At 38.1% G+C, this 25,276-nt stretch overlaps 1 protein-coding gene across 50 annotated transcripts in view; it reads right to left on the bottom strand.

Moving 5' to 3' along the window:
• RIMS2 (regulating synaptic membrane exocytosis 2) overlaps positions 1-25,276 on the bottom strand; it is a gene marked incomplete at its 5' end in the record, with an annotated part of 298,413 nt that overhangs the window by 33,840 nt on the left and 239,297 nt on the right. For 31 of the 50 annotated variants that reach the window (XM_084864496.1, XM_084864498.1, XM_084864501.1 and 28 more), the window contains one exon: positions 12,515-12,747. The exons of the other annotated variants lie outside the window; for them this stretch is intronic. In XM_084864496.1, coding sequence (XP_084720622.1) covers positions 12,515-12,747 — 233 coding nt within the window. The remainder of the gene's footprint in view (positions 1-12,514; positions 12,748-25,276) is intronic. 50 annotated transcript variants of the gene reach the window in all.

Genomic DNA, 25,276 nt, shown 5'->3' with positions numbered 1-25,276 from the left:
AGTCAATAATAAAATGACTAAATATTATGACTTATAGCACAATATGTTCTCCATGGATGAGCATCTAAATGGAAAACAGTATTTAAAGGGAGTTAACATGTAACAGAGACCTCTTTTATGTGCAAATCCTCCTGGCTAGAGGCACACAGGTATTTCCTGGCAGAGTGGAAGAAAACTAATGGTTCCTGAGCCAATTCTATGCTAATGTGTTTAACACATTATTTAATGTAATCCACATATGCCATTGCAAGGTAGAGAGTATTACATCTAATGGGCAGAAAACTGAGGCTCAAGTTCCAAAAATAAAGTGACCAATCAGGATACAAATCCAAGCCTGTCCATTCCCAAACTTCAGGCTCTTTGTATTACACCTGACTAGGGAAGAAATTGTATTTTTAGCTCCAACAACAATTTGCCCAGTGACCTTTGAGATGCTCACTTTACCTTATTCACAAAACACAAATATAAATAGTTACCCACCTCTCAGGGAGTTCAAAGAATTCACGAATGTCACAAAATACCACACATAGCACTACCTTGCACTCAACAAGTATTTGCTGAATTTGAATTTTGTTAAACATCTGAATTAGCTGACTCCTGTGAGAAAGGAGAGAAGAGGATATGGAGCCCCGAGAGAGAAAATGGGGGGGAAATATGAAATGTAGTTGGAGGCATAAATATAGACAAGTAGGTGAAGAGCAATAGAAGATGTTTGGCTTCTAGAAAAATTAACATGAATGTACTTTTCAAAGGACTTTTGTTTGCTTTTGTTAGCAACAGAGGTTTTCTTCAGAAATCTTATTTCAGACACAGAGCTATTCTTTGTCTTGCTTTGGGGTTTCCATGGTGTCGCCTGAAGAATTTTCATGGAACCCCTCAGGCCAGCTCAGGGCAAGGTCTGAAACTTCGTGTTTTTATATCTGCCTCTTTAACACCCATCTATATATTATTTATACCTAATGAAGGGTGAGTGTTCTCTTTCTCCTGAAAACAGTACAGAGATCTACTCTATTTCCTTAGTGATGGTTATGATGCTCAAAGATTGAGGTGAATTTAAGCATTTAAAAAAAAAGTATTTGTTGATTTAGAAAGAGAAGAAGGGAGAGGGAAGGGGGGAAAGAGAGAGAGAGAGAGAGAGAGAGAGAGAGAGAGAGAGAGAGAGAGAGAGAGAGAGAGAGGAAACATTGATCGACTGCTTCCCACACTCACCCTGCCTGAGGAGTAAGCCTGCAACCTGGGCATATGCCCTGATGGGGAACTGAACCAGTGACCTTTCGGTGCACGTTCACACTGGCCAGGGGAATCTGTGTCTCTCCATTTTTGAATCTGCATTTTCTGTGCAGACTCCATTCTCAAGACTCCTTTCTACTTGAGGAAAAGATGGCCACCAGCAGTTTCAGGCTTATATCATCCGTAGACCCTACACTCTCAGGAGAAAGTGAAGCTTGCTGAATAGCACAAGTCTCCTTAAAGGATCTGATTGGCTCATCATCAATCATGTGCTCATCCTGATCCAACTATTATACTATGCTTGGAGTAGTGTCCACGCTAGCATCAGGGGAAGGCCAATTCCAGCAGAACACATGGGCTGGAAAGAATGAGTGTGAAGGGTGATGCCCCAAAGTCAAACTGAGCACTGGAGAACATGTTCACCCCAGCGATCAGAGAATTGATCAACGGTGAGCAAGCCCAAGACAGGGAGTGGAGTGGTTATGCTTTTAAAAAATTACCAGTAGAATTCAGGAGAGAAAGAAAAAGATGAAAGACAAAAGAAATGTCCTATGAGTCGTGTGCACTTGTACTTTCACAAGGAGAAGGAAAGACTTTCTTGGCCTCTGAAGGAAAGGCGAATAGAGTGGGAAGCCTACTGGTCATCAGGATAGGGTGAAAAGCAGTCAACAAGAGCCTGCACGAGGATTTCGTGTGGAAACTCAGATGATAAAGTCACTGGGGAAGGGACATTTTTGCAGTGATTAAGGTGCCCAGGGTGAAAGAGCAGGGAGAACAAGGCTCAAGCCTTAGGAATAGAGCAATGTCTTATTTATTTTGGACACAGTATCTAGAGAAAAAAAACAACAACCTAGAGCTGTTGGCTGGACACAAATAGCACCAAGTCAACCAAAGACCAAGACCACGTCCACGGTAGCATGCACAGTGGTCAGATGCTCAGGTTCTGGAATCTCTCAGTGGTGGTGTGATTGATTTGATTGACATGGGTGTTTCTTTTTGTCTCTTCCCCTCGCTTCCACTCTCTCTAAAACCAATGGGAAAAACAAAAAATATTCTCAGGTGAGGAATAAAACCCCCCCCAACAAATCGGAAAACCAATGTTGCCAAAATTCATACCCTAAAACATACCATTGGAGATTGAATAACTACATCCTGACCATTGTGTATGTAGAGTTAAATACTGAATCTGAGGTGGGCCCTAACTTATGATTAGCTCTCTTAATTTAGGACAAAATTATTAAATCTAGGAGGGCCTTGGTAATGACTAATTTTTTTTTGCTTAACTGAGCACATTTTGTTTTGGATCCCTGTTCTTTCTTTATTTTATTTTATTTGGATCCCTGTTCTGTAGAAGCTTACAGTTTCCAATGGTATAGCCTAATGATCAGTTCTGAAATGCATGATTTGTTTTTAAAATCCAAAGAATACACATTGCTTACTCATGAAAATAATAATGAGCACAGTTATGGTGTACTTTTTTGGCGGGGGAAAGAGAAGAAATGATATCTAAAGCCTGGGCTTGCAGAAACAGTTGATTTTCTGTGTTGTTTATTTTCTAAAAAGCTTTAATTAAATCTGGGTACATCCATGTGTTTAGTAAAAGCATTTCATTAGGAGAAAAAAAAGTTAAGAACTAGAAAGTAATTAGCATTTACTTACTTACGACTCTTTGAATGTACTGCTGTGGAGAACATACAGCCATGCTGGCTGTTACTGTTTGTGTAGGGTCTGACAAGCTGTGAAATATGTGGCAACTGGGCTTTTTTTCAACAGATAATTATTGCAAACCTGGCATGTCCCAGGCAGTGTTTCAGATTGGAGTGGAGCAGTGTACATCATAAACTAGATTCATTAGAATTGACTAAATTTGATTTAATTGGATCACTTTGATTTAATTGGGTCACCTTGATTTTATTGGGTCACCTTGATTTTATTGGGTTACCTTGATTTAATTGGGTCACTTTGATCTAATTGGATCACTGTGATTTAATTGTATCACAATAAAAATGTGTTTGTATTTTTATAAACCTTTCTGTATCATTTCAATGCCCAGTAATCAGAACTTCCTACAAAGAAGTACGTGTGATGTTGGAAGGTGTTTGCTGTGAAGAGAAGGGTTTTGTATTGAGTCCGGTAGATTTTACCAAAGCAAAGGCTTAGAGAGCCTGGCTGGTCTTACTTCTACAAAATCTCACGATTCCTCAACAATAAATAATATACGTAAAACACGGTTACATTAACTCCTGTAATTACTGACAAAGTCATTTACTATCATTCAGTAAAAACACCTCCAGCCAAACAAAAGGATTTCATGCCTCCAAAGAAAACTAAGAACTACTCAACATGCTACTTTCAATGTTAAAAAGCAAGAGATTTAGTTTGCAAGTAGGTACACAATCTAAATAAAAATAGGTACATTTCTATGCTAGCTGTGAGCGTGGTGACAGAATAAAAGACTCCAGCTTTGAAAGGGTTCGGTCTCACCTACGCATTTGTTTTCTAGCCTCTCTGAACTCCGCGTTGACATTTCGTCAACAGCAGGAGACGACTGAGCTGTCGCATCATGAGGCTCCTTGAGATTTATTCTTAAACGCACAGATAGAGTGCCGTTATTCTATTGCTCACACTACAAGCGCCGAATAGAAGCCCTCACAGAGAAGATGACAAAGTGCCTGCGTGAATTCTCTTGGAATTTACAAGAACATACACTTTCCACACTTACACTACTGCAAAAAGCTTGCCTCATTAAGTCTGTGAAGGAAAAGGTAAGAACCATATAAAAACTTTTACACAGATCAAGAGAAAGGCGACCCTTTGATTTCTTCTGAGAAAGAGTATTAATAGTAAAATCCTCTAACTTGAGACTTGAGACGAGGATGATGGTTTTGTTCCATGGCCCAGTCTGCCAACCCTACTTCTTCCCATCCTCTTCTTTTTCCCAGACCTCCCCGTGGAAATAGGTTCTTTCTCTAATTTTACTTCGAGATATTCTTTCCCCTTTGAATAATATCCTTTCCCCAACTTCGGGAACACCAGCAGAATGCTGGAGTCCTGCTGGGCTTTCTTGGATCCTGACTCGATCCTGGAACGGGTAAAAGGCCGAGGTGATGGAATATCAAACACTCTCTAGTGCGGGGCAGGAAAACAACCTGGCCTCACGGGGAGAAGCCTTCTGCACTGCAAACCAGCAGACCATGCGTAAGTAAGGCCTAGAAGAACCAGAAGATGGAGGTGGTGGAAGGCATGAAGGCCACAGGCTTACACATGCCATGAGGGCCCTTGGGGTTCTGAGAATGGAGCAACCTTAATGGTCAGCCCAATAGACAAAGGGAATTACTGATTCTCCTCTACTTTTTCCTCATCCCTGACTCCCTACCCTGCCAATGCTAGACGTCAAGACGCCTTTAAATAGAAACAGACTCATAGCTCCAGAGAACAGACGGATGGCTGCCAGAGGGGAAGGCGCTTGGGGGACTGGGTGAAAAGATGAAGGGGTGAAGAAGTACAAATGAGTAGTTATAAAAACAGTCGCGGGACATGGAGTACAGCATAGGAAATACAGTCAGTAATGCCGTAATAACTATGTATGCTGGCATGACATGTAAATGTAACTAAATAAATTTAAACACATTTTCATTTATTCATACATATAAAAAGATACAAATAAGGCAATTATAGTTCACACAAACCAGGATTCACACTTAAAATATTTTATAACTCACCAGTCAGAACAGATGTAGCTAATACTACGGTATTAGCGCACACAAAAAATAACAGCAGTAAAAAAAACAACAGCTTTTACAGACCATGAATTTTCTGTTTATTTCTTCTCTACCATATACTTCTGCTAGAATCTGACTTCTTAGCATAATATGTATATGTGTACATATATGTTAAGAGAGTTCCTAAACACAGTACTTTTCAAGGGAGGTAGCTGAGACTCAGTTAATTTTATTACTTCTACAAATAAATCTTTGATTAAAGATTTATAGAAATATATCACATTACTTAAATTTTTACTGAATCTTTTAGGATTAACCAAACTAAAATAAAAAGTCATTCAATAGCAACTACTAATAACCACTATACATTGATTTATTTGGAAACACTTCCCAACACAGAGATTAAAAGAGAAACCATAGAGACTTGAGACTACAGTCAGTGAGAATTTTCACCATCTTTCATGCTATCCAATAAAAGTACTGTTTCAGCCCTAACCAGTTTGGCTCAGTGGATAGAGCGTCAGCCTGCAGACTGAAAGGTCCCAGGTTCCATTCCGGTCAAGGGCATGTACCTTGGTTGTGGGCACATCCCCAGTAGGAGGTGTGCATGAGGCAGTTGATCAATGTTTCTCTCTCATCAATGTTTCTAACTCTCTATCCCTCTCCCTTCCTCTTTGTCAATAAAATATATTAAAAAAAAAAGTACTGTTTCAGATGTCATGAGGCAGGTAAAAGAGTTATAACAAATCGTGTTCTATAAGTTCTTAACCTATGATTACATAAAGTGTAGATACTTTAAGAAGAATAATTTAAGCCCTGGCAGGTGTGGCTCTGTTGTTTGAGCATCATCCCATGCACCAAAGGATCTTGGTTTGATTCCCAGTCAGGGCACATGTTCAAGTTGCCGGCTCAATGTCCAGTAGAGGGTGTGCAGAAGGCAGCCAATGGATATTTCTCTTTCACACTGATATCTCTCTCTCTCTCTCTCTCTCTCTCTCTCTCTCTCTCTCTCTCTCTCTCTCTCTTTTCTCTCTCTTCCTCTCCATCCCCCTCTAAAAAAATCAATTGAAACATATATAAAAAAGAAATAATAGTTTGTAGAAAACAGAAAGTCTTTGCACTTGAGAAGTGTATTTGCCATAGGTACCACTTATATTAAAGCAATTCATCTCTGGCTAGATCACACACCTTTATCTCCCCCAACTCCTCTATCACTGCATTGCTCCTCTTCCCACCACACTTCTCATCTCATTAAATTTACCACCCAGCTAGTTCTGAATGGCATCTTTCTGATTCAGTTAAAGGATGGATCAGAGATACTTAAAACAGTGAGGAAGACTATTTTGGTTCTTAGTCAACCCACTTGAAAAATACAACTACAGTTAAGCAACTAGGTATCAATGAGATATACAACTGAATAATCAGAGAAAAGCGTTTTGTCTACTTCTTCTAACTACGTTTTTGTAAAAGCACATGCTACAATTTACATTTGAAAATGTTTAGGTATTTTCCAAAGTATTTCAAAACATATTCACTCTAAGATATGCTTCACCGACCAAAATTACTCAATCAAAACGACTCATGGAGACATTACAGATTGTATCTTTCTTTTGAAAAGTCACAAAGCACATAAACATAACAAACGACTTTAAGAAGTCCTGCAATTTAAAAAAGCCACATATTAAACCTATTTAACCACATTTTCTATTTGTCCACAAAACATCAGTTTTCTGTTTATTATCTGTTGGCACCTGAAGATCTATAGGATACACTTCAGAAAATGTTACTTTAGGTAAAAAAATTCATTTTTATAATGTCTGATAGTGTCCATTTTTAACCAGAAACACATTTAAATGAGAAAAGTTAGAATGCAACAGCCACAGAAGCCCTTAATACATATTGCTTCTGATCACTTTGTCCTTGTTCCTGTCACTTTGTTAATTCATTTAAAAAATTTACTTCATGCTTTTGAAAATATTGATAGCTGGAAATAGATCTCAGGCTGGCCAAAGACCCAATGTCATATAAATACATTAAACAGTACCATGACCTTAAAAAGCAATGAATCACAGATTAAAGTTTATGCTTCAAAGAACTACAGAAGATACAGTGCAAGTGGAAACAATTTTACTCTCTCATTTGACAACATGACTTATAGAATGCCTATTTTGGGTTGGGAAAGGAGAAAAAAAAATCACTGCTTCTCCTCCATCCCTTAAAAAGCAGAGAGTCACACTGATCCATTTTCTAAAGCAGGAGAGAATAAGTGGAACAACATTTCAGAATAGATCTCAAGTCACTGGTCCAGTTAATCTGTGATGGATCTGAGCTGAGGCACCTTGAAAGTACCTTGCAGGAAGAGAGGAAATCATTCTCAGAAGATCTGAGTTTGTATTTAGAAAATCTAAAGGGAAAACTAAGTAGAATTAATGGGGGGAAAAAAAAGGTATTAGAATTAATCAGAATTAATTAGAATTAATCTACACATCCAGTGTGTGGTTATATCTACACATCCAGTGTGTGGTTATATCTACACATCCAGTGTGTGGTTCTTCCTCCTTGGCCTGCGTACCGACTTGGAGGAGACCATCTTGAAGCATTTAAGTTTATTTTACCTTTAGAGTCATTTATGTTAGAAACATTTCTCAGTAGCACTTCGTCTTAGTTGACATGTAAAAGCTAGAAATTGACCATATATTTGTGAGATCTTATTATGCAGAGAATTAGCTTAGTTCTGAAAGAAAAAATGAATGTATTACAGATAAGGTATATATAAATTTGCTCTCCTAACGTACTCCCTACAAAAATAGCTACTATGCACAATATGGTTATACATTTAAAATAAATTTTCCTGGTACAAAGGCAGCGTGATTGCGTTTTTAAAACAATGAAACTAGGCTTTTTCTTTGCTTCATTATTACTCAAGAAATCCACATAACCTTTTTGCTTCAGTTTCACATTCATGGGATGATATCACCACCTATCTTATTCCACTAGCAAGAAAAGCAATTCAAGTTTGTTTTTTTAAAATGTTATATCATTTAAATGCAAATGAAATATGGTATATGATTGATCATAATTACAGTGAATTATACTTAAACATATTATTGTTGACTGATTTATAGGACCATCTTTCAATATAAATTCACTGGTTGAATTTGTTGCATTTCTTCCTATGTCAAATAACCATACTGCTGGTTGTAAGTAAATATTTATAAAGGTTGCTAACGATAAAATAGGAGTAATATATAAAACCTTGGGCTGTTTCTGCCATTCAGATATCAATTCTAAAGTACATATAACTTCTAAACAGTAGTGAGAGAGAAAGCCTGGTGAAGTCAAATGACGGCTGTTCAATTATTTCTGCTTAATATTTTCCCTTAATATGAAAATTATATCACGTTGACAAACTTTTTTCTTTTCTTCATTATGGAAAGGCTTGCCTTGTGTCTCCATAGCTACAGAGATACTGTTACTATGAAAAGTGCCTATAATTTCACAGCAAGGAGAATAAATTAACCGATAATTTAAAGCACCAAATTTAAAGCCTGGGAGAACGAAACCATGATCGACAGCCAGGCGAGGACTAGTGAGCGGAAACAGACTGGCAGGTACCACAGTAATGGCGATAGTGATGGTGACAGCAGGCGGGCAAGGCTCCAATCCAATCAGAGAAGCCTTCTGCATGGTTCCTGACTGTGAGCTTATTACATAAGAAATGGACTTTTGAACATGTACTTACTTTCCAAGTGAGTAAGTCAAATTGAACACAGATTCTTAAATAACCTTTTTTTTTTTTTTTTAAAGAAATCTTTTAATATATTATAAGTCTATAAGTCTAACCAACTGTTGTTTCCAGTAAGATAATTTAACCAGCGACAGGTTAAAGGAAGAGCTTGGTCTGGCTGACAGCACGTCAGAAACCTTTGGTCATCGTCTTCCCTTTGACCCCATTCTGATCCCGGGACAAATGACTGCGGGCCGAGGGGGCAGAAGGCCCCAAAGGGCATGGACTGAGCTACTTCAAACGTCAGTGGGGCCGGAAGGGCTGTGAGAGGGGCCAGTGGCCGCTCTTCTCCTACCTCTGGCCACTGTATCTCCTTTGGGAAGGAGGGTCTGGTTGAAACTCGTAGAATCAGAGATGCCTCCTTTATGAGCACAATACCCCCCCCCCCCCGCCCCCCGGGTTCTCTGTGGTTTTTTCTGCGATTATTTCCTGTCTTTACATCTTCCTATGTTTTCTTCTTCATTACATGTTGCCTCACCATCAATTGCCTCATCAGAACTTCCCCATTTCATGTCAAACTTCTCTCTCAGCTCTTGGCCCACTCTCACTTTCTAAATGATCATGAAGCCTCAAATAAAAAGCAATAAATTCCTCCCATACCAGAGCAAAAACAGAAACAAAAGCCCCACCTTTTTGGACTAAAAGCTACAGAAGTCACATTCTTGTGTCAGGCAAACTTTTAAGCCTACGAAAAGTATCCGAGACCCACTTTCCCGCTACTTCAACGTCAAGCTTACATCTAGGTCAAACTACAATCTATTCCCACTCTCCCTCATAGTATATACCTCGTATACAAAATAAAGGTCCTATACAGTTGAATTTAAATGCCGTTTCAAATGATCATTTGACTTTCAGTTGATTTTAACACACACACACACAATGACAACACAGGGTAACTATTTGTGGACTGTATGAATAAATATAGAGATTGTCAAACAACCGAACACAAAGAAAGTGCAATGTTTTATACCACTCAACACTGGCTACAACCCTCTTGGGAGCAAAGTACCCAGCAAGAGCGAGGGTGGGTGAACAAATGAGCCAGACCAGGCTGGCATCTCCTATGCTATGCTTTCAAGTCACATAGTACTTTTCCAGCAAGGCAAGCTTTGTAACTGCAACTAATTATTATTTCATTTGTTCAGCCCTGTCACTCCTTCCCACTGCACATTCACAGCAAACGAGGAGGGATGCCCGCTAATATGCACCCTGGTGCCAGCCCCGGAGTAGAAACCCAATACATATTTACCGAGGAACCGTGTCATGTTACGTTGTCAAACACACCGAGTAAGGTGGTGAGTAAGAGAGTCAGTTAGAGAGCACACAACTTCGCCCCACAGGAAAATGTTAGAAGAATCTGTCCACTTAGAGCAGCATCCGAGAGGAAAGGTGAATTCTGCCTTAGTGCTTCTCATGCTACAAAATCTTTGAGACCAGCCGAAACCGGTTTGGCTCAGTGGATGGAGTGTCGGTCTGCGGACTGAAAGGTCCCAGGGGCATGGACATTGGTTGCGGGCACATCCTCGGTAGGGAGTGCGCAAGAGGCAGCTGATCGATGTTTCTCTCTCATTGACGTTTCTAGCTCTCTATCCCTCTCTCCTCCTCTCTGTAAAAAAATCAATAAAATATATTAAAAAAAAAACCCACAAAAAAACCCACAAAGTCTTTGAGACCAAACAGCTTTCAGAGCTCAAAGGGGCAATGAGCCAGCACTCCTGCTTTTCCACATGCTGGAGAAATGGACGGTGGTCACTCCTGGTAGAGTTTTATACTGTTCGCTCGGGCTTGATTACATTTCCAGCAAATACCTGCCACCGTCTCTTTGGAAGTCTTCCCAGTAGGTAACTGGAACAGGATCCAATTGAATAAAAAGCAAGTAGTAGCTCCATATGCCTATTCAGAGTGTATGGAGATTTCATTAACAATGGCCTTTCCCCTCCTAGCCGGTGTGTCCGAGTGGTTAGAGCACTGCCCTTGCACCAAAGGGTCTCAGGTTCGATTCCCAGTCGAGGGCGCACAGCTCAGTCACAGGTTTGTTCCCTGGACCGTGGTTGGGGTACATTCAGGAGGTAACCAGTTGATGTGTCTCTCTCCCGTTGATGTGTCTCTCTGTCTGTCTCTCTCCCTTCCACCTCTCTCTCTCTAAAAAAAAAAAAAAAAAAAAAAATCAATGGAAAAAATATTCTCAGGTATTAACAACAACAATGAAAAACAAGCCTTTACCCTAAAATTGCATTTCTGTGTATATGCCAATGCTCAAAAACCTTAAAGCATTTATTTTAATAAAATTTAAAGGCTTCTTCTGAATGTCCTACAATTAAACTCATTATGGAATCAATTATTTAAATACCACATATTCTCTTGTAGTCTTATTATTGTCTGTTTTAGGTTTGTAATTTTTTAAAAAAAATTAATAAACTTTATTTTTAGAGCAGTTTTTGATTTATAGGTGTTTATAAATTGTAAAGAGAAAAGTGCAATAAATTAAGTTCTACCAGAGAAATATATTAAAAATGTCAAAGGCTAACATCATATTAGTACAACCCAGTTAAAAGTTAATTATTTATAAATATTAGCAATTAAAAAAATTAAAAATCATTTAAATATCATCTTTGTGCTCATAAATCAAATTTCTATTTCTGTATTAAATTGCAAAATGACATTTTGAAACGCAAAATGAAAAATTCTTGTAACAATCCTATTAACTATAGTGAGTGACAACCAGGTTATAAGGAATACCATCCAATAACTATTTCAATATAATATCATTCCATAAGGCTCAAATTCCAAAACCGCCATTATAGTTTGTAAAATCCAGATCAGCCGGGTCCAGGGAATCATGCACCTTTCCATTTTTTTCTGTGTTGCACACTTTCATCTTGACTTTTGCGCATAAGAACCCTTGTATTCAAATAAATGAGACTTCACCCGTTTGCCTATAACTTATTTGCTGTAAAAGAAACACCACATTACATGCCTTTGTTTGTTGGTTAAGTAGAAGATACGCTATTATTTCCATGATATCGGGGAGTTCATGTTTAATTATCAACACCCATTTGAAAAAAAAAAGACAAAAAAAAAAGACATTGCTTTGACTCGCGGATGTCTTAATTGCTAACAGAGGCTTTCCCGAGGAGGAGCAACTGCGTCTAACTTATTTTGGGAGGTGTGGCTTGGCGACTGGATATTAAACTAGCAAAGAGTTGAGTCTCCTCACTGTCAGCAGGAAATCCCTCCAGCCCTGCTGCTGCTGCTGCCGGAGAAGGCTGGTGCTGGAAGAGTTAGCGGGGAAATAAGGCTGCAGGGAGGACACGGAGAACACCTGCTTACAAGCTGAAAAAGAAGCGAGGCTGTCAGCGATAAAAAACAGGTTATCCGCGCAGAACACGAGGCGTCATCTTCATCACCGGGTCTTGCTGGGACTGACGATGCCCCGGGCTGGCTCCCGCTGGAGAGAGCTACGGAGGAGCAAACAGCGTCCAGGCCAGAGCATCTTCACAGAGGACCAGCCGCCGGCCACCAGGGGACCACGGCTCAGCCCCCCCCTGAGGAAGAAAGACAGTCAAGACATGGCAAGGGCAGCATCCACAGTTCGCACTGAAGCAGGTTCATCCCTGCAAACCAAAGCCATGGTTCCATGTGCCCCCTTTCCCTCTGCAACAGGCCCTGGTGCACACCTGTCACTGCGGTAACATCACGAGAGAGAGAGAGAAAAAGCATGTGCAATGGTCACGACCACTCAGAGCTGAATCCAAAGTAACGGAAAGAGGCCTACCGGTCTGGCTGAGCTGGGAGGCGCTGCGGCTCTTCCGGGAGAGACCCACAATAGCTACCATTTTGGCCCCGATGCTGGAGCGGCGCTTGTGGGGGCCCAGGGCGCCCGCCGCCGCGCCCGCCGCGCCCGCGCCCCGCTCCAGCGAGCACAGGTCGCCGCTGATGCTGGTGCTCTTGGTCATGTTCTTCCCCGCCGCGCCCGCCTGGCGGCTCTGCATTTTGGACGTAAAGACACTGCAGGCCGGTGGGTGGTGGGTCGGTAAGGGTGAGGACCGGAGGAAAAGGGAAAAGACAGAAAAGGCAGTTTAGAGGAAACGTCTGAGATTGAACGCAATGCTATCCTATTTCATGGGGCCTATGTGGAGGGTGACACTCTGTCAGATACCGGGGTCATGAATGGGCCTTCCTTCAAATAACATGAATATGGAAAAACGGACTCATCACTTCATGCCTGGTGTCAAAGAAGACGCCGGTTTGCATGGCCGGAAGAAGAAGAAAAAAATTCATGGGAAGCCGAAGCCGGTTTGGCTCAGTGGATAGAGCGTGGGCCTGCGGACTGAAAGGTCCCAAGTTCGATTCCGGTCAAGGACATGTACATTGGTTGCGGGCATATCTCTGGTAGGGGGTGTGCAAGAGGCAGCTGGTCGATGTTTCTCTCTCATCGATGTTTCTAGCTCTCTATCTCTCTCTCTCTCCCTTCCTCTCTGTAAAAAAAAAAAAAAAATCAATAAAATGTATTTAAAGAAAAAAAAAATTCATGGGAAATTGGTGGGCTGTCCTGCATGTGGAGATAGGCTTTGAGGGTGTTTCCAACGCACTGCCCTCCTGCTGATTCACTGCTGCCTTCAAAAAGAAATTCAATGAAAAAAAAAAAAAAAAAAAAAAAAAAAGAAATTCAATGGAGAGGGAAAATTTCACCCAAAATGGCAAAAATCACAGCACCCATTGCTAAGAGTGGCCCTTTCAAACAAGTTCTTTTTTTTTTTTTTCTCTCTCACTTTTATGAAAAACCTAATGAAGTTGATCTAGCAGTAGCGAAATTTTCTAACAGGGATCGATATTTTCATTAGCTTTGAGTTAAAAATAATTTATTCCACTTCATAGAGTTTCATATTTATTGACATAAGTCTATATTTTTTTTAAAAAAAGATTGTCCTCTTGTATTCATTTGGCAAAGAAACATCATCATCCGTTTTCTAGCCGGTGGTCAGAAAGCAATCAGCGAGTGCAGGAGGCGGCGGTGAGCTGACCGCTGATCTGCGGGCCTGGATGGAAGTGACCAGAGAGAGGCCCTGGGTTCTCTCCTGATCGCTGCCTGGGCAGGTGGTGGAGGCAGGAGGGAAAGAATGTGGGAGCAGGCTATCCATGTAGCCCCATAAACCTGGGAGAATGTGAAGGAAGCAGCCCGATTGGCAGAAATAGGAAGACTCATTTATGTATCACCCGTTTTTGGCTAAGTATGAGAAAGTTTACTTTGATTCTGATCAGTCGGAGCATATAACACCTAATTATAGAAACAAAATTAAAAATAGAAAACATGAGAAGTAAACGTATACATCATTTAAAGGATGAAAATAAAGAAACTGACTCACTGAGGTGAGCTCTACTCTCTATTCAATTTCTTGGTGTTAGTGAACAAAATGGTTTTCTCTCTCCTAAAGTCGGCTAAAAGCAGCTTGTCAATTTTATTAATGTATATACATTTTCTCCAAAGATTTAAGAGGAGAAAGGCTCAATACGAAATTTAAAAAAATACAGTAAAGTGAATTATTTTAACCATCACATTAATTTCAACAAGAAATGAGGCATAAAGAGAAAGAGAGAGAAGCAAGCGGAGAGAACAGTGTATATGCTTCTATAAAACCCAAATCGATCCTTTCCAGGCTTGTTTGATTTCGCTATTCTTTAATAAGGAACAAAAACAAAACATTTTAGAGGCATATAGACATGGGCTTGAATCTCAGCTTCGATTTTTTTTTTGAGTAACTGCTCTCCTCTGAGCCTCCACTTCCTCTAATTTATAAAATTAGAATTTTCCTTCCTTATTTTCAATAATAGAGATCATATGTCTGAAGTACACATTCAATAAGTGGAAATTACGGTGATTATCATTAGGGATATGGGCAATAGATAAAATAAGGTTAAGCATGTATTATATAAATACATACCAGCCTCGATAGAAATAGTATTTGCAACTATAAACTTAAAGTGAAATGTTTTGAGATGAAAATGTGTAAAACTGTTTTCATGCAGCCAGCATTATATAAGGGCATGCAAACCACACTAGGAGTCCTGAATTCTGGTTTGTTCTTTGGCGTTAGAGTCTGATCTTGGGAGTGTTGTTTCTCTTTATGGAGTTTGGTTCCCTTGCTTAACAAGTAAGAAAACCTAAGTAAGCACTAAGCAGGATGCCAGACATAGGAGTTCCCAAAACTATTCTCTTCCTCTTTCTCAATATAGCCATCATCACCGCCCTCCTCCACTAAGCATCTATTAAGCATCATGAACTGGAATACCTGTAAGGTCCCCTTTAACTAGTGAATGCTTTGCTCCTCTAAGGATCTCCTGTTCCAGGGGCTCTGAGGAAATACACAGAATGCAACGTAAGGTTTTCCTAGTACGCTGCCCTCATGGCATAGAAAAAGCTAAGTTTTTGGTTGAGCAAAGGCCTTGAAAACAATAACATGGGCCCATAGTCACAGTAACCTAGAGTTCCTGTTATGTAAGAACTTGTACCCCAAACATACATTTCTAGAAACCCACCTACTTATCTATCAGGGAAGTCAAGGATAGACTCACAACATATGGCTTACTGGATCATGTCATTTTTGCACTTTAATTTTCATGGTTCGATATACTAAAGGGCACAAAAAACTTGGCCAAAACCAAACGGATACAATAAAATACTAAATGGGAATGATAAATCAGCGTGTAGGTTGATCTTTTAATTACCATTTGGTTTTAAGGAAGTATACCTCTCTTTAACCTAGCAATTTGGATAATGCTTTATCTACAAGAAAGGGTTGTTAGAAGTTTTGTTCAGATGGCTCTACTTTTCATCTCCTTGGATCTTTGAGATCGCCAGGGATGAGATTATAAACAGTTGTGCTGGAAGCTGTTCTGAGGGAGGGCATCACTATGAGCTTATTTTACCATCCTCAGGGGACGTCACCTAAACCTAACGCAAACAAGCCACCAACCCCACATCTTAAAGTTCCAGGGCTCTTGACTTATAGGATACTTCTATAACACTCCAAGACTCTGCAAACATGGGTGTCATTTGGAATGCGCATTGTGCTTATTAAAGCAAAGACCCATGACATCACCCATTACTTTAAAAGACAGAATTTGAAAGGATCCAGTAATAGGATACATTTCCAATGTTGCTGGTGGTCCATTGACAGGTTCCCGAGGGGCTATTTGGCAAATGTATTAAAAAAAAAAAACCTTAAAAAAAAATAAGCCGACCTTTTAACCTATCGATTCTATTTTAGGTATTTATCCTAAGGAAAATCTTCGCAATGTGTACAGAGTTAGCAAGAATGAGATTTATGGAGAACTGATTACAATAGCAAAATAAACACACATGGGAAAACCCCATAAGCATCCAACTATAAAGGGTGTCTGAATAAGTTATGTTCATCAATAAAATAGAATGTACCTTTGAAAATGCTGTTGTCAATAAAGATTTATGGACAGAAAAATATGTTCCTGACACGGAGAAAGGGATTAAGGCGATGGCTATCAGCGAGTGATAGAAGGGCAGGTAGCAATACCCAGCGTGGGTTTGCTGGCTCCTGTTCTGGGCAGGACAGAGCAGGAAGACACAAAGCTTCCTCATGCTACTCACAATGGCACAGAGCTTAAGACATAGGAATTGGTTTATTTCTGGAATTTTCCATTTGATATTTTCAGACTGAGGTTGACTCCAGGGAACAAACAGTGACAGTGAAACCGTGGATAAGGAGGCCGGGGGGGGGGGGGGGGGGGGCGGGTGGCTCCTGTAATTCTTCTAGTTTTCAAATTCTCTTAGGCTTAGGACACAGTCCCTCACAGAAAAAGGGTTATACTTGATTCTTTGGTATATAAGCAACAAAATCTGACAGTTTACCTAGAGGTAAAACCTAAATTTAGGTTCTAAGCAAGTCAGACATGGGTTTCTATCCTATTTCTGTCATTTGTGAGTTCATGACCTTGATAATACTGCTTTACCTGTTTCTGAGCATTCGTTTTCTCATATGTTTATTATGTTCCTTTCCATTTGAATGTAAGCTTCATGGGGCAAGAACATGGCTTCTTTTGTTCACTGTGAAATCCCAGGTTTTAAAATAATGCCTGCCACATGGTAAGGGTACAGTATTCATTGAATCAATGAGTTAATTAATCTAACAAAATGATAACTTTCCCAAGGTTGTGATGAGGAATAAATGAAAAAAAAAAAAAGAAACATGTAAATACAACATTTAGCACATGCTAAATGTTAGCTCTAATTATTATGTATGTTTACAATTACATGGGACTTTGAGGCTTTAGTAAAAATAAACACTTAAACTTGCTAGATTTATTCGAAGCAGCTACTTGACATAAGCAGAGAAGTCAGTGACCTCAACGAAATGGTCCTTCAGACTTCAGACATAAGTGAATAATTAAGATACAGTTGATCAATTCAAACTTGAAAAGATGTATTTCAATGAAAATGTTTTTTTGAGATGATCTTGTTACACATATGATTAATAATTAATAATGCATATACATTATTAATTTAATAAGTTAAACAGACATTTATTGTCTACAGATACTGTAGTAAGTGCTGAATAAAACAGCTATACACTAAAAAAACAAAACAAAACAAAACAAAACACAAAAAACAGCTATACACTTTTGGCACTAACAGCTATACACTTTTGGCACTAAATGATATGCCATACACAATCCAGGCAAATAAACTTACTCTGAGTTCATTAGGAAGTTCTCTGTATGTTACAGATCATCCTCCTGAAAACACTCCCAAACTTACACTTTCCTATAAGCCCCTTTCTGCCTGGAAAGAATGCTAGGTTAAGTGCTGTATTATTGCTTTCGCACTTATAATAAGACTGGATAAAAATGCTCAGTGAGGTTAGAGACAGAATGACAGCCAATGAAGAGGCCATCAAAAAGGAATGGTCCCTTAGCCTGGACACACTGTAGCCAGTGTGTTCACATGAAACATTACAGTAATATTTTCTCAAGTTTGTGTTGAAAACTAACAGCAATGATATTCAAGGCTATTGTGACTTCCATTACCATTAGCCCCTTTATGAAACCAACATTATTTTCATTTTCAAATGAACCTATTCTTCATAATGAAATAATAAAGATGAACGGAGAATGAGAGTAAGCAATCTGTAAATATCGTGTCTCAAACAGACTTCTCATAGCATATGTACAGGCCACTGCTGTTTTCTTCCAGGTGGCAAAAATTTAGACGCTCCCACAATGAAATTCAACATTTTCTTTGCTTGAAAATGTTACTCCACTGCACAATAATGTATCAGACATTTTTGAAAGATTACCATTATACAGAAATATCATGGCAATAATGCAATGACCTTAGCAAACTGAAAATTCAGATACCAAGATATAGTGTCATGTGGTAAGTGACCCATTCTTTCCTCTATTTATTTAGCAGTACAAGAAACTTTATCTAGATTCACACTTCAATGAATGCCTTGCTTTTATGAAATAGTTTTAAAAACTGAAGTTAAACATGAAGTGAATATTGATTTCAATAACAACAATATGGATTTGTTCTTACTTCCTTTCAATAGATAGGGTGTATTGACCTAGAACTATGCATAGTCACTTTACAATGACCTTCATGCCAAGTCCCTGCCTTACTTTTAAAAAATTCAAACATCTTTTACTCTTCATCTGCTTAAAATTCGTAACACTTTCAACTTCCCAGCTTGTCTTTCAACAGTCACAGTGACCAAACGTGGAAACACTGACGTGTTCTACCTCTTCCCGCCCCAACTGATTGTGTGAGATCACCATCACACGTGCCTGACGACAGTGGCCCTACTCTCAGTGCTCTGACAGGAACCCCGCCTCCAGCAAACAGTCTCACCTCCATGACCAGCTTTGAGACTCTCAGGACTAACCTCATCATCTATTCCCTGAACCCCTGCTCATTGCAGCCACCACACAAAGCTCTGCCTCCTTAAATCTCCACTTGCTTCCCGGATTCAAATCCTCATTCTGCTCTGCGGGCAGGAAAGCCATTGTTTACGTTTCCTTGGCCTCTGCCGCACACTATTGCCTTTTCTACTCGCAACATCCCACACCCAATATATTTTACTGTCGGTCTCCTCCATCAGTTTTTAAGTTCCATAGTTGCAGGAACCTTGTCTGCTAGTTTGATCCTACATCCCAAGCATACAGAATAGGGTCTTGCCCTTAACAAGCACTCGTTAAATATTTACTGAATGGATAAAGTAATTCAACAAATCACCAAACCCTACTGATTGATTCTTTGCAAGTCTTTGGATTTTCCCCCTTTTTATTCCTTTTTGTTCCCTCTCTAGTCCAGCACCTCTCACTCACTGCTGGTGGGAATGTAAACGGGTACAGCCGCTATGGAGAAGAGTATGGAGGCTCTTCAAAAAATTAGGAATAGAGTTACCATTTGACCCACCAACCCCTCTTCAGGGTATCTCCCCCAAATTTGAAAGTATTTATTCCCAAAGGTATTCAATGGTGTAAGAATTCCCTTAAATTATACATTTAAATATGTAAATGTATACAGATATTGGGCAGTCTGGAGGTAACCTGAAATTTGATAAGGCTTTGCAGACATCTCTGAATTCAGTACAAGAAAGGAAAAGAAAAAATTTCCCAAATAGTTAAGATATTGAGTTTTGTTGATTAAAGCACAAGAAAATAGTCCACATAACCAATCAATAGAGAATGCAGATTATATTGCTCATAATTATATTCTCTGAAAATTATTAAACAAAAATTATTTCAAAATATTTCCACAGAAATTTTAAAGTTCCATTACTATCCAAAGCCTGTAAGCCTGCTTGAACACATTAGATTATAAGATATCCATGAAACACAGAGTATATGCCAATACACACACAGTGTGCTCATATATAATTATATAATTTAAATATTAATAGGTAGAATGTGATGAATTTTGGAAAGCTGAATTAAACTGGTACAAATAAATCTAAGTTGCTAGATCAGAAAAAAGATAAAGCATGAACAGATTTCCAAAATATATTGATGTAATTTACTATACAGTGTGGGGCAAAAGTAGCTTTACAGTTGTTCAAATAGAAAATAATACAATAGCAAATAATACAAGAATAAACTGTATTTTGTGTACTCATAACTATAAATTTACTTTGCTCTACTTTGTATATAGAATTTTTCTAAATTCACACAATGTTTCATTATACTTAAAGTAAGATAAGAAAAGCTTTTTATGATTTAAACAATAAATACAAAAAGTAAATTAGAACTACTATTTATACTTAAGTTAGACAGACAGAAAAAGGAAGGTGATTTTTAAGTCTTATCAATATTTACAAATAATGAATAATACAATAAATGCCATGTTTGTTAGGATTTAAACACTTGATCGGAGTTAAAAACAAAATGGCAAATTAAATAGTATCTCCAAAATTCCAAAACTACTAACTGAAAGTATAAAATTCATTCTGGTTCACTGTATATGATGTAAACACTGAACTAATCAACAACAGTATTTAATTTTGATCTAAAAAAATAGATTTCAGAGAGAGGAAAGAAGAGGCAGAGAGAGACAGAAACATCAATGATTATAGAGAATCATCCATCAGCTGTTTTCTGCACAACCCCAACTGGGATCAAGCCCAAAACCAAAGTATGTGCCCTGATTGGGAATCGAACAGTGACCTCTTTGTTCATGGTTGATGCTCAATCACTGAGCAACAATAGCCAGGCTAATTCTGAATTTTAAAGAGCTGCTTTATTAAAACTATTTTTTTAGAACCAACTAACTGTTTTGTATTTTCTAGAAATTCCCAATAAAGCTTAATTTAAGGTCCCCTTAATCTAAATAGTCATAAAATATAGAAAACAGTTTACCAGATGGGCCACATTATATATTTATACTCATTTAACATTTCTATAATTAGCTCCACTCCTAGATACTTAAAATCCACCACAGCTCTTCTTTTTATATCTGTTAAGGACTATATAGTATTTTAGACAATTCCATATAGCATCCTATTATTTTGCTTGTTACCTGAGGTAAATGAGGCAAAGATCCAGAGTTTAATTAGTTTCTAACACAGACACCTCTCTCTCTCTCTCTCTCTCTCTCTCTCTCGATATTCATTAACAAGAATATTTTTACAATATAACATTCTGTCTAATAGGTTGGTATTTACATTAGTAAAGAACTAGAGGCCCTATGCACGAAGATTTGTGCAAGAATGGGCCTTCCCAGCCCAGAGACACCTTTTTGCCTTTGCTCTGGCCCGGATCTGCCTTTCTGCCTTCCCATGCTGCCCAGAAGCACGGAGATGCTGGGGCAGAACACCTTGTCCCCTGCCACTCAGCGCCTGTGTATGCAAATTAACCCACCATCTTTGTTGGGTTAATTTGCATACTCACTCCTGATTGGCTGGTGGGCATTGCAAAGGTATAGTCAATTTGCATCTTTCTGTTTTATTAGTGTAGATATTCTAAAACATATGATCAGTTTTCTGACATAGACCAATATGAAGAAAACTATTCCTGTTTTGATTGCTTGGAACTTTTAGTAGTTCAAGGTCATTATTCCAACAATAATAATGACTATTTCAGCTGCAAACATATGGCCCACATGTGGACCCGGCCCACTGATACACTTTCTTTAGCCAGAGGAGTTGTTTACAAAGTTGACAGAGGAGTTAGAGATCTGACCACACTGCCTGCATTCCTGTGTGACACCCATTGGCTGAAGCTGGGCACAATTCCTCTTTCAAAGGGAGCATGTTGGCCACAATTCCCAACATTACCTCATCCTCAAACCTGATTTTAATCACTTATATCACCCACTTGGCACCAGCAGGATTCTGAGTGTGAAATGCCCAGACTAGTTTTAGAACACTGTGACTGAAAGAGCCATGGAAATTAAACTTAGTAAGTCTGGAGAAAATGCTGAGCTGTCTTTAGAACAAGTCTCAGCTATCTTTGTGTAGGCAGTTTCTATGGTCGCTTTCCCATTTCTTGGGAGTAAAATATGGTCCATAACTCTAGTTTGTTTCTAGTTGATCAATAACAGACACTGAGCAATTCTTTCTATATAGTTAAGAGGAATGATTAAAGACTTTACTCTAGTAAAGTTAAAAATCCTAGCCTCTTTACTCAACCATCTAAAAGCATTTTTTTGTATGTAATTTTCATTATAAATATGCAAATACTGGAACCACATGATTCAGTAGACATCAAACACTAAAGAAACTCCATCTCCTTCAATAGACAATTATCCCAACAAAGTGGAAATATGCTAATTGACCCTCAATATATTGCAAAGATGGCAGTGCCCACAGCCAATAGGAGGGAATATGTTAATTGACTGCCAGCAGTGGCAGCAGCAGAGGTGTGAAGGGGGCGTCACCCTCCCCTGATGCCAGGCCGCCTCCTGGCCCTGAGGGCTCCCAGACTGTGAGAGGGGGCAGGATGGGCTGAGGGATCTCCCCTCCACTGCATGAATTTTCATGCACCGGGACTCTAGTTACTGAAATAAAAGGAAATGAGGGGTAGCTGTTATGCCTACACAATTTATTTTGCTAAAAGTCTAAGAATTTAAACACCATTATTGTCTTTTAGGATTTATAACAAATTGAATGCAAATTAAAAGCATTCACTTTTGCCATTGAAGAAAAATTATTGTAAGCTATTATGTAGCAACATGCTGAGAAAATGCATCTAATTATTTTTAATTCATAAAGAAATATTGACTCACAGGTGTTCTCATAGTTAATGATGTTTAAAAATTTGCAATCCTTAATTCAAGCTTAAAAGCATCAGGGCTGAAAGGCTTTCTTATAAATTTATATAAATGAAAATTCTAAATGATTAAAAATATCAAAACTGAACCATAAAAAGCAATTGTCTCTATACAATTAGAAGGAACAATTAAAGACTTTTAGTTTATTAAGGAATATTGAGTTCTTATTCTAACATTCTCCACCACAACTCTGATGATTAAGGTGTGGATATCTATTCCATCAATTCAGAAAAAAGGGAATTGTCAGATTTTTCAAAATAAATAATTTGGTTCTAGATCTTACTATGGTTAGCAGGAATATTAGCTATTTAAATTTATGAACAGGACTCCAAAGGGTTTAAATGCTCACAATGACTAGATTTTATTTTATTTAAAAGACTAATAAAATGCTCTATAGCACAATTTATATATTTCTTAAACAAAATAATTAACTAACCCCTTCAGCATCTTTTTGTTCTTTTCGCCACTATTTAACTTACATTTTTTTGTTGTTCCCATAGCATTGTTAGAAACTTACAATGTTTTAAATCTGTGCTAAAGAGGTAAATTTTCACTATTTTGAAGCTATTTGCAACCTTTCACTGCAAGATATATGATGTATTGACTTAATATCAAATTGCATAACCTCAATAAATTGCATCTATTGGGTCGGCAGCTAAGTAATTGCGGGTTTCACACATATATGGCTTCAGTTGAATTTTTAGTTTACAGATGTAGTACAAATGTAAAACACATTTTGTTATTTGATAGTTGGCTATTCAGCTGTTAATCAGTAAAAAAAGTTTTTTGATCTGTTTTGTAGTTTTCGTTTGGCGTTCGTTGAAAAATGGAAAATCAAAAGGAACATTTTCGTCATATTTTGCTTTTTTATTTCCGCAAAGGGAAAACGCATCGCAAGCTCATAAAAAGTTATGTGCTGTTTATGGTGACGAAGCCTTAAAAGAACGGCAGTGTCAAAATTGGTTTGCCAAATTTCGTTCTGGTGATTTTTCACTCAAAGATGAAAAACGCTCTGGTCGTCCAGTTGAAGTTGATGACGCCCTAATCAAAGCAATAATCAATTCAGACTGTCACAGTACAACACGTGAGATTGCAGAGAAGCTTCATGTATCACATACATGCATTGAAAATCACTTAAAACAACTTAGCTATGTTCAAAAACTCGATACATGGGTTCCTCACGAACTGAAAGAATCACAGTTAACGCAACGCATTAGCAGCTGCAATTTGCTAAAGAAATGTAATGAAAATGATCTATTTTTAAAACGACTGATAACTGGCGATGAAAAATGGGTTGTTTACAACAATATCAAGCGGAAAAGATCGTGGAGCAGGCCAGGTGAACCAACTCAAACAACATCAAAAGCTGATATTCATCAAAAGAAGGTTTTGTTATCAGTTTGGTGGGATTACAAAGGAATTGTCTACTTTGAACTCTTACCACCCAACCAAACGATCAATTCTGATGTCTACATTGAACAACTAACAAAATTAAACAATGCAGTTGAAGAAAAACGGCCCGAATTGACAAATCGAAAAGGTGTTGTATTCCATCATGACAATGCAAGGCCACACACATCTTTGGTCACTCGGCAAAAATTAATGGAGCTTGGTTGGGATGTTTTGCCACATCCACCATATAGTCCTGACCTTGCACCATCTGATTACTTTTTGTTTCGATCTTTACAAAACTCCTTGAATGGTAAAAATTTCAATAATGATGATGATGTCAAATCGTACCTGATTCAGTTTTTTGCTAATAAAAACCAGAAGTTTTTTGAACGTGGGATTATGATGCTGCCTGAAAGATGGCAAAAGGTCATTGATCAAAATGGGCAATACATTACAGAATAAAGTTATTTAGTTCCATGAAAAAATTGTCTTTGATTTTCTTTAAAAAATCCGCAATTACTTAGCTGCCGACCCAATAGCAAGTGAAATGCTTATATAAGTGTACTAGAGATCAAGGGAATATGTGGAAATAGATACTTTTTAAAATGCTAATATAGAATTTCTCCTAGGTATGTGTTGTTGTTTTCTTAAAGGTAAATAATCATTTAAAAATGACAGCAATAATATTTTAAACCCACTTGGAGAACATGAAAATTACATTCTAGAAGTCAAATTTGATATAAATTTGAAATTATAGTATCAGAACAATTTAATTGCTAAGTACATATTCATATCTTTAACAAACTAGATTTCTAATACTGCAGAACAGAAAATATGTAAAATGAATCATGAAATAACATTTTCCTTTCTTGTCTTAATTTTATTTTTTATGCTAATATTTCATTATTGTACATTACACTGTGGTAGACTGTGAATAGTAATTTTTTAAAAATAATTGAATTGCTTAAATTCCTTGTAGTGACTCTCAATAAAATTGGATAGTGGGAATTATTTTTCTATAGAAAAATATACAGAATTTGGAATCAGCACTCTAGCATTGGGGCATAAAAGCACTATGAAAAACATAAAGAAATGCACCTATTAAAGAAGAATTACCATATGTGTATATATTAATATATCTTAACACAGATATATATTAATATATCTCATATAACAGTGGTTATATGAATATGTGCATTAAATATAACTTGGTTCCATTCTGAGATGATAGTTTCTGGCACTACTCTCCCTTCAATCCTTTTTTCATGTTCTTAAACTTGTGAAATATATAAATACAAAGGAGTATTCAATGAAAAGATAATTATAAACCCAATACCTTTATAA

The sequence above is a fragment of the Pipistrellus hanaki genome, assembly GCF_964339955.1.
Source record: "Pipistrellus hanaki genome assembly, chromosome: 17".
Taxonomy (NCBI): Eukaryota; Metazoa; Chordata; class Mammalia; order Chiroptera; family Vespertilionidae; genus Pipistrellus; species Pipistrellus hanaki.
This window is presented reverse-complemented; position numbering and strand designations above follow the sequence as displayed.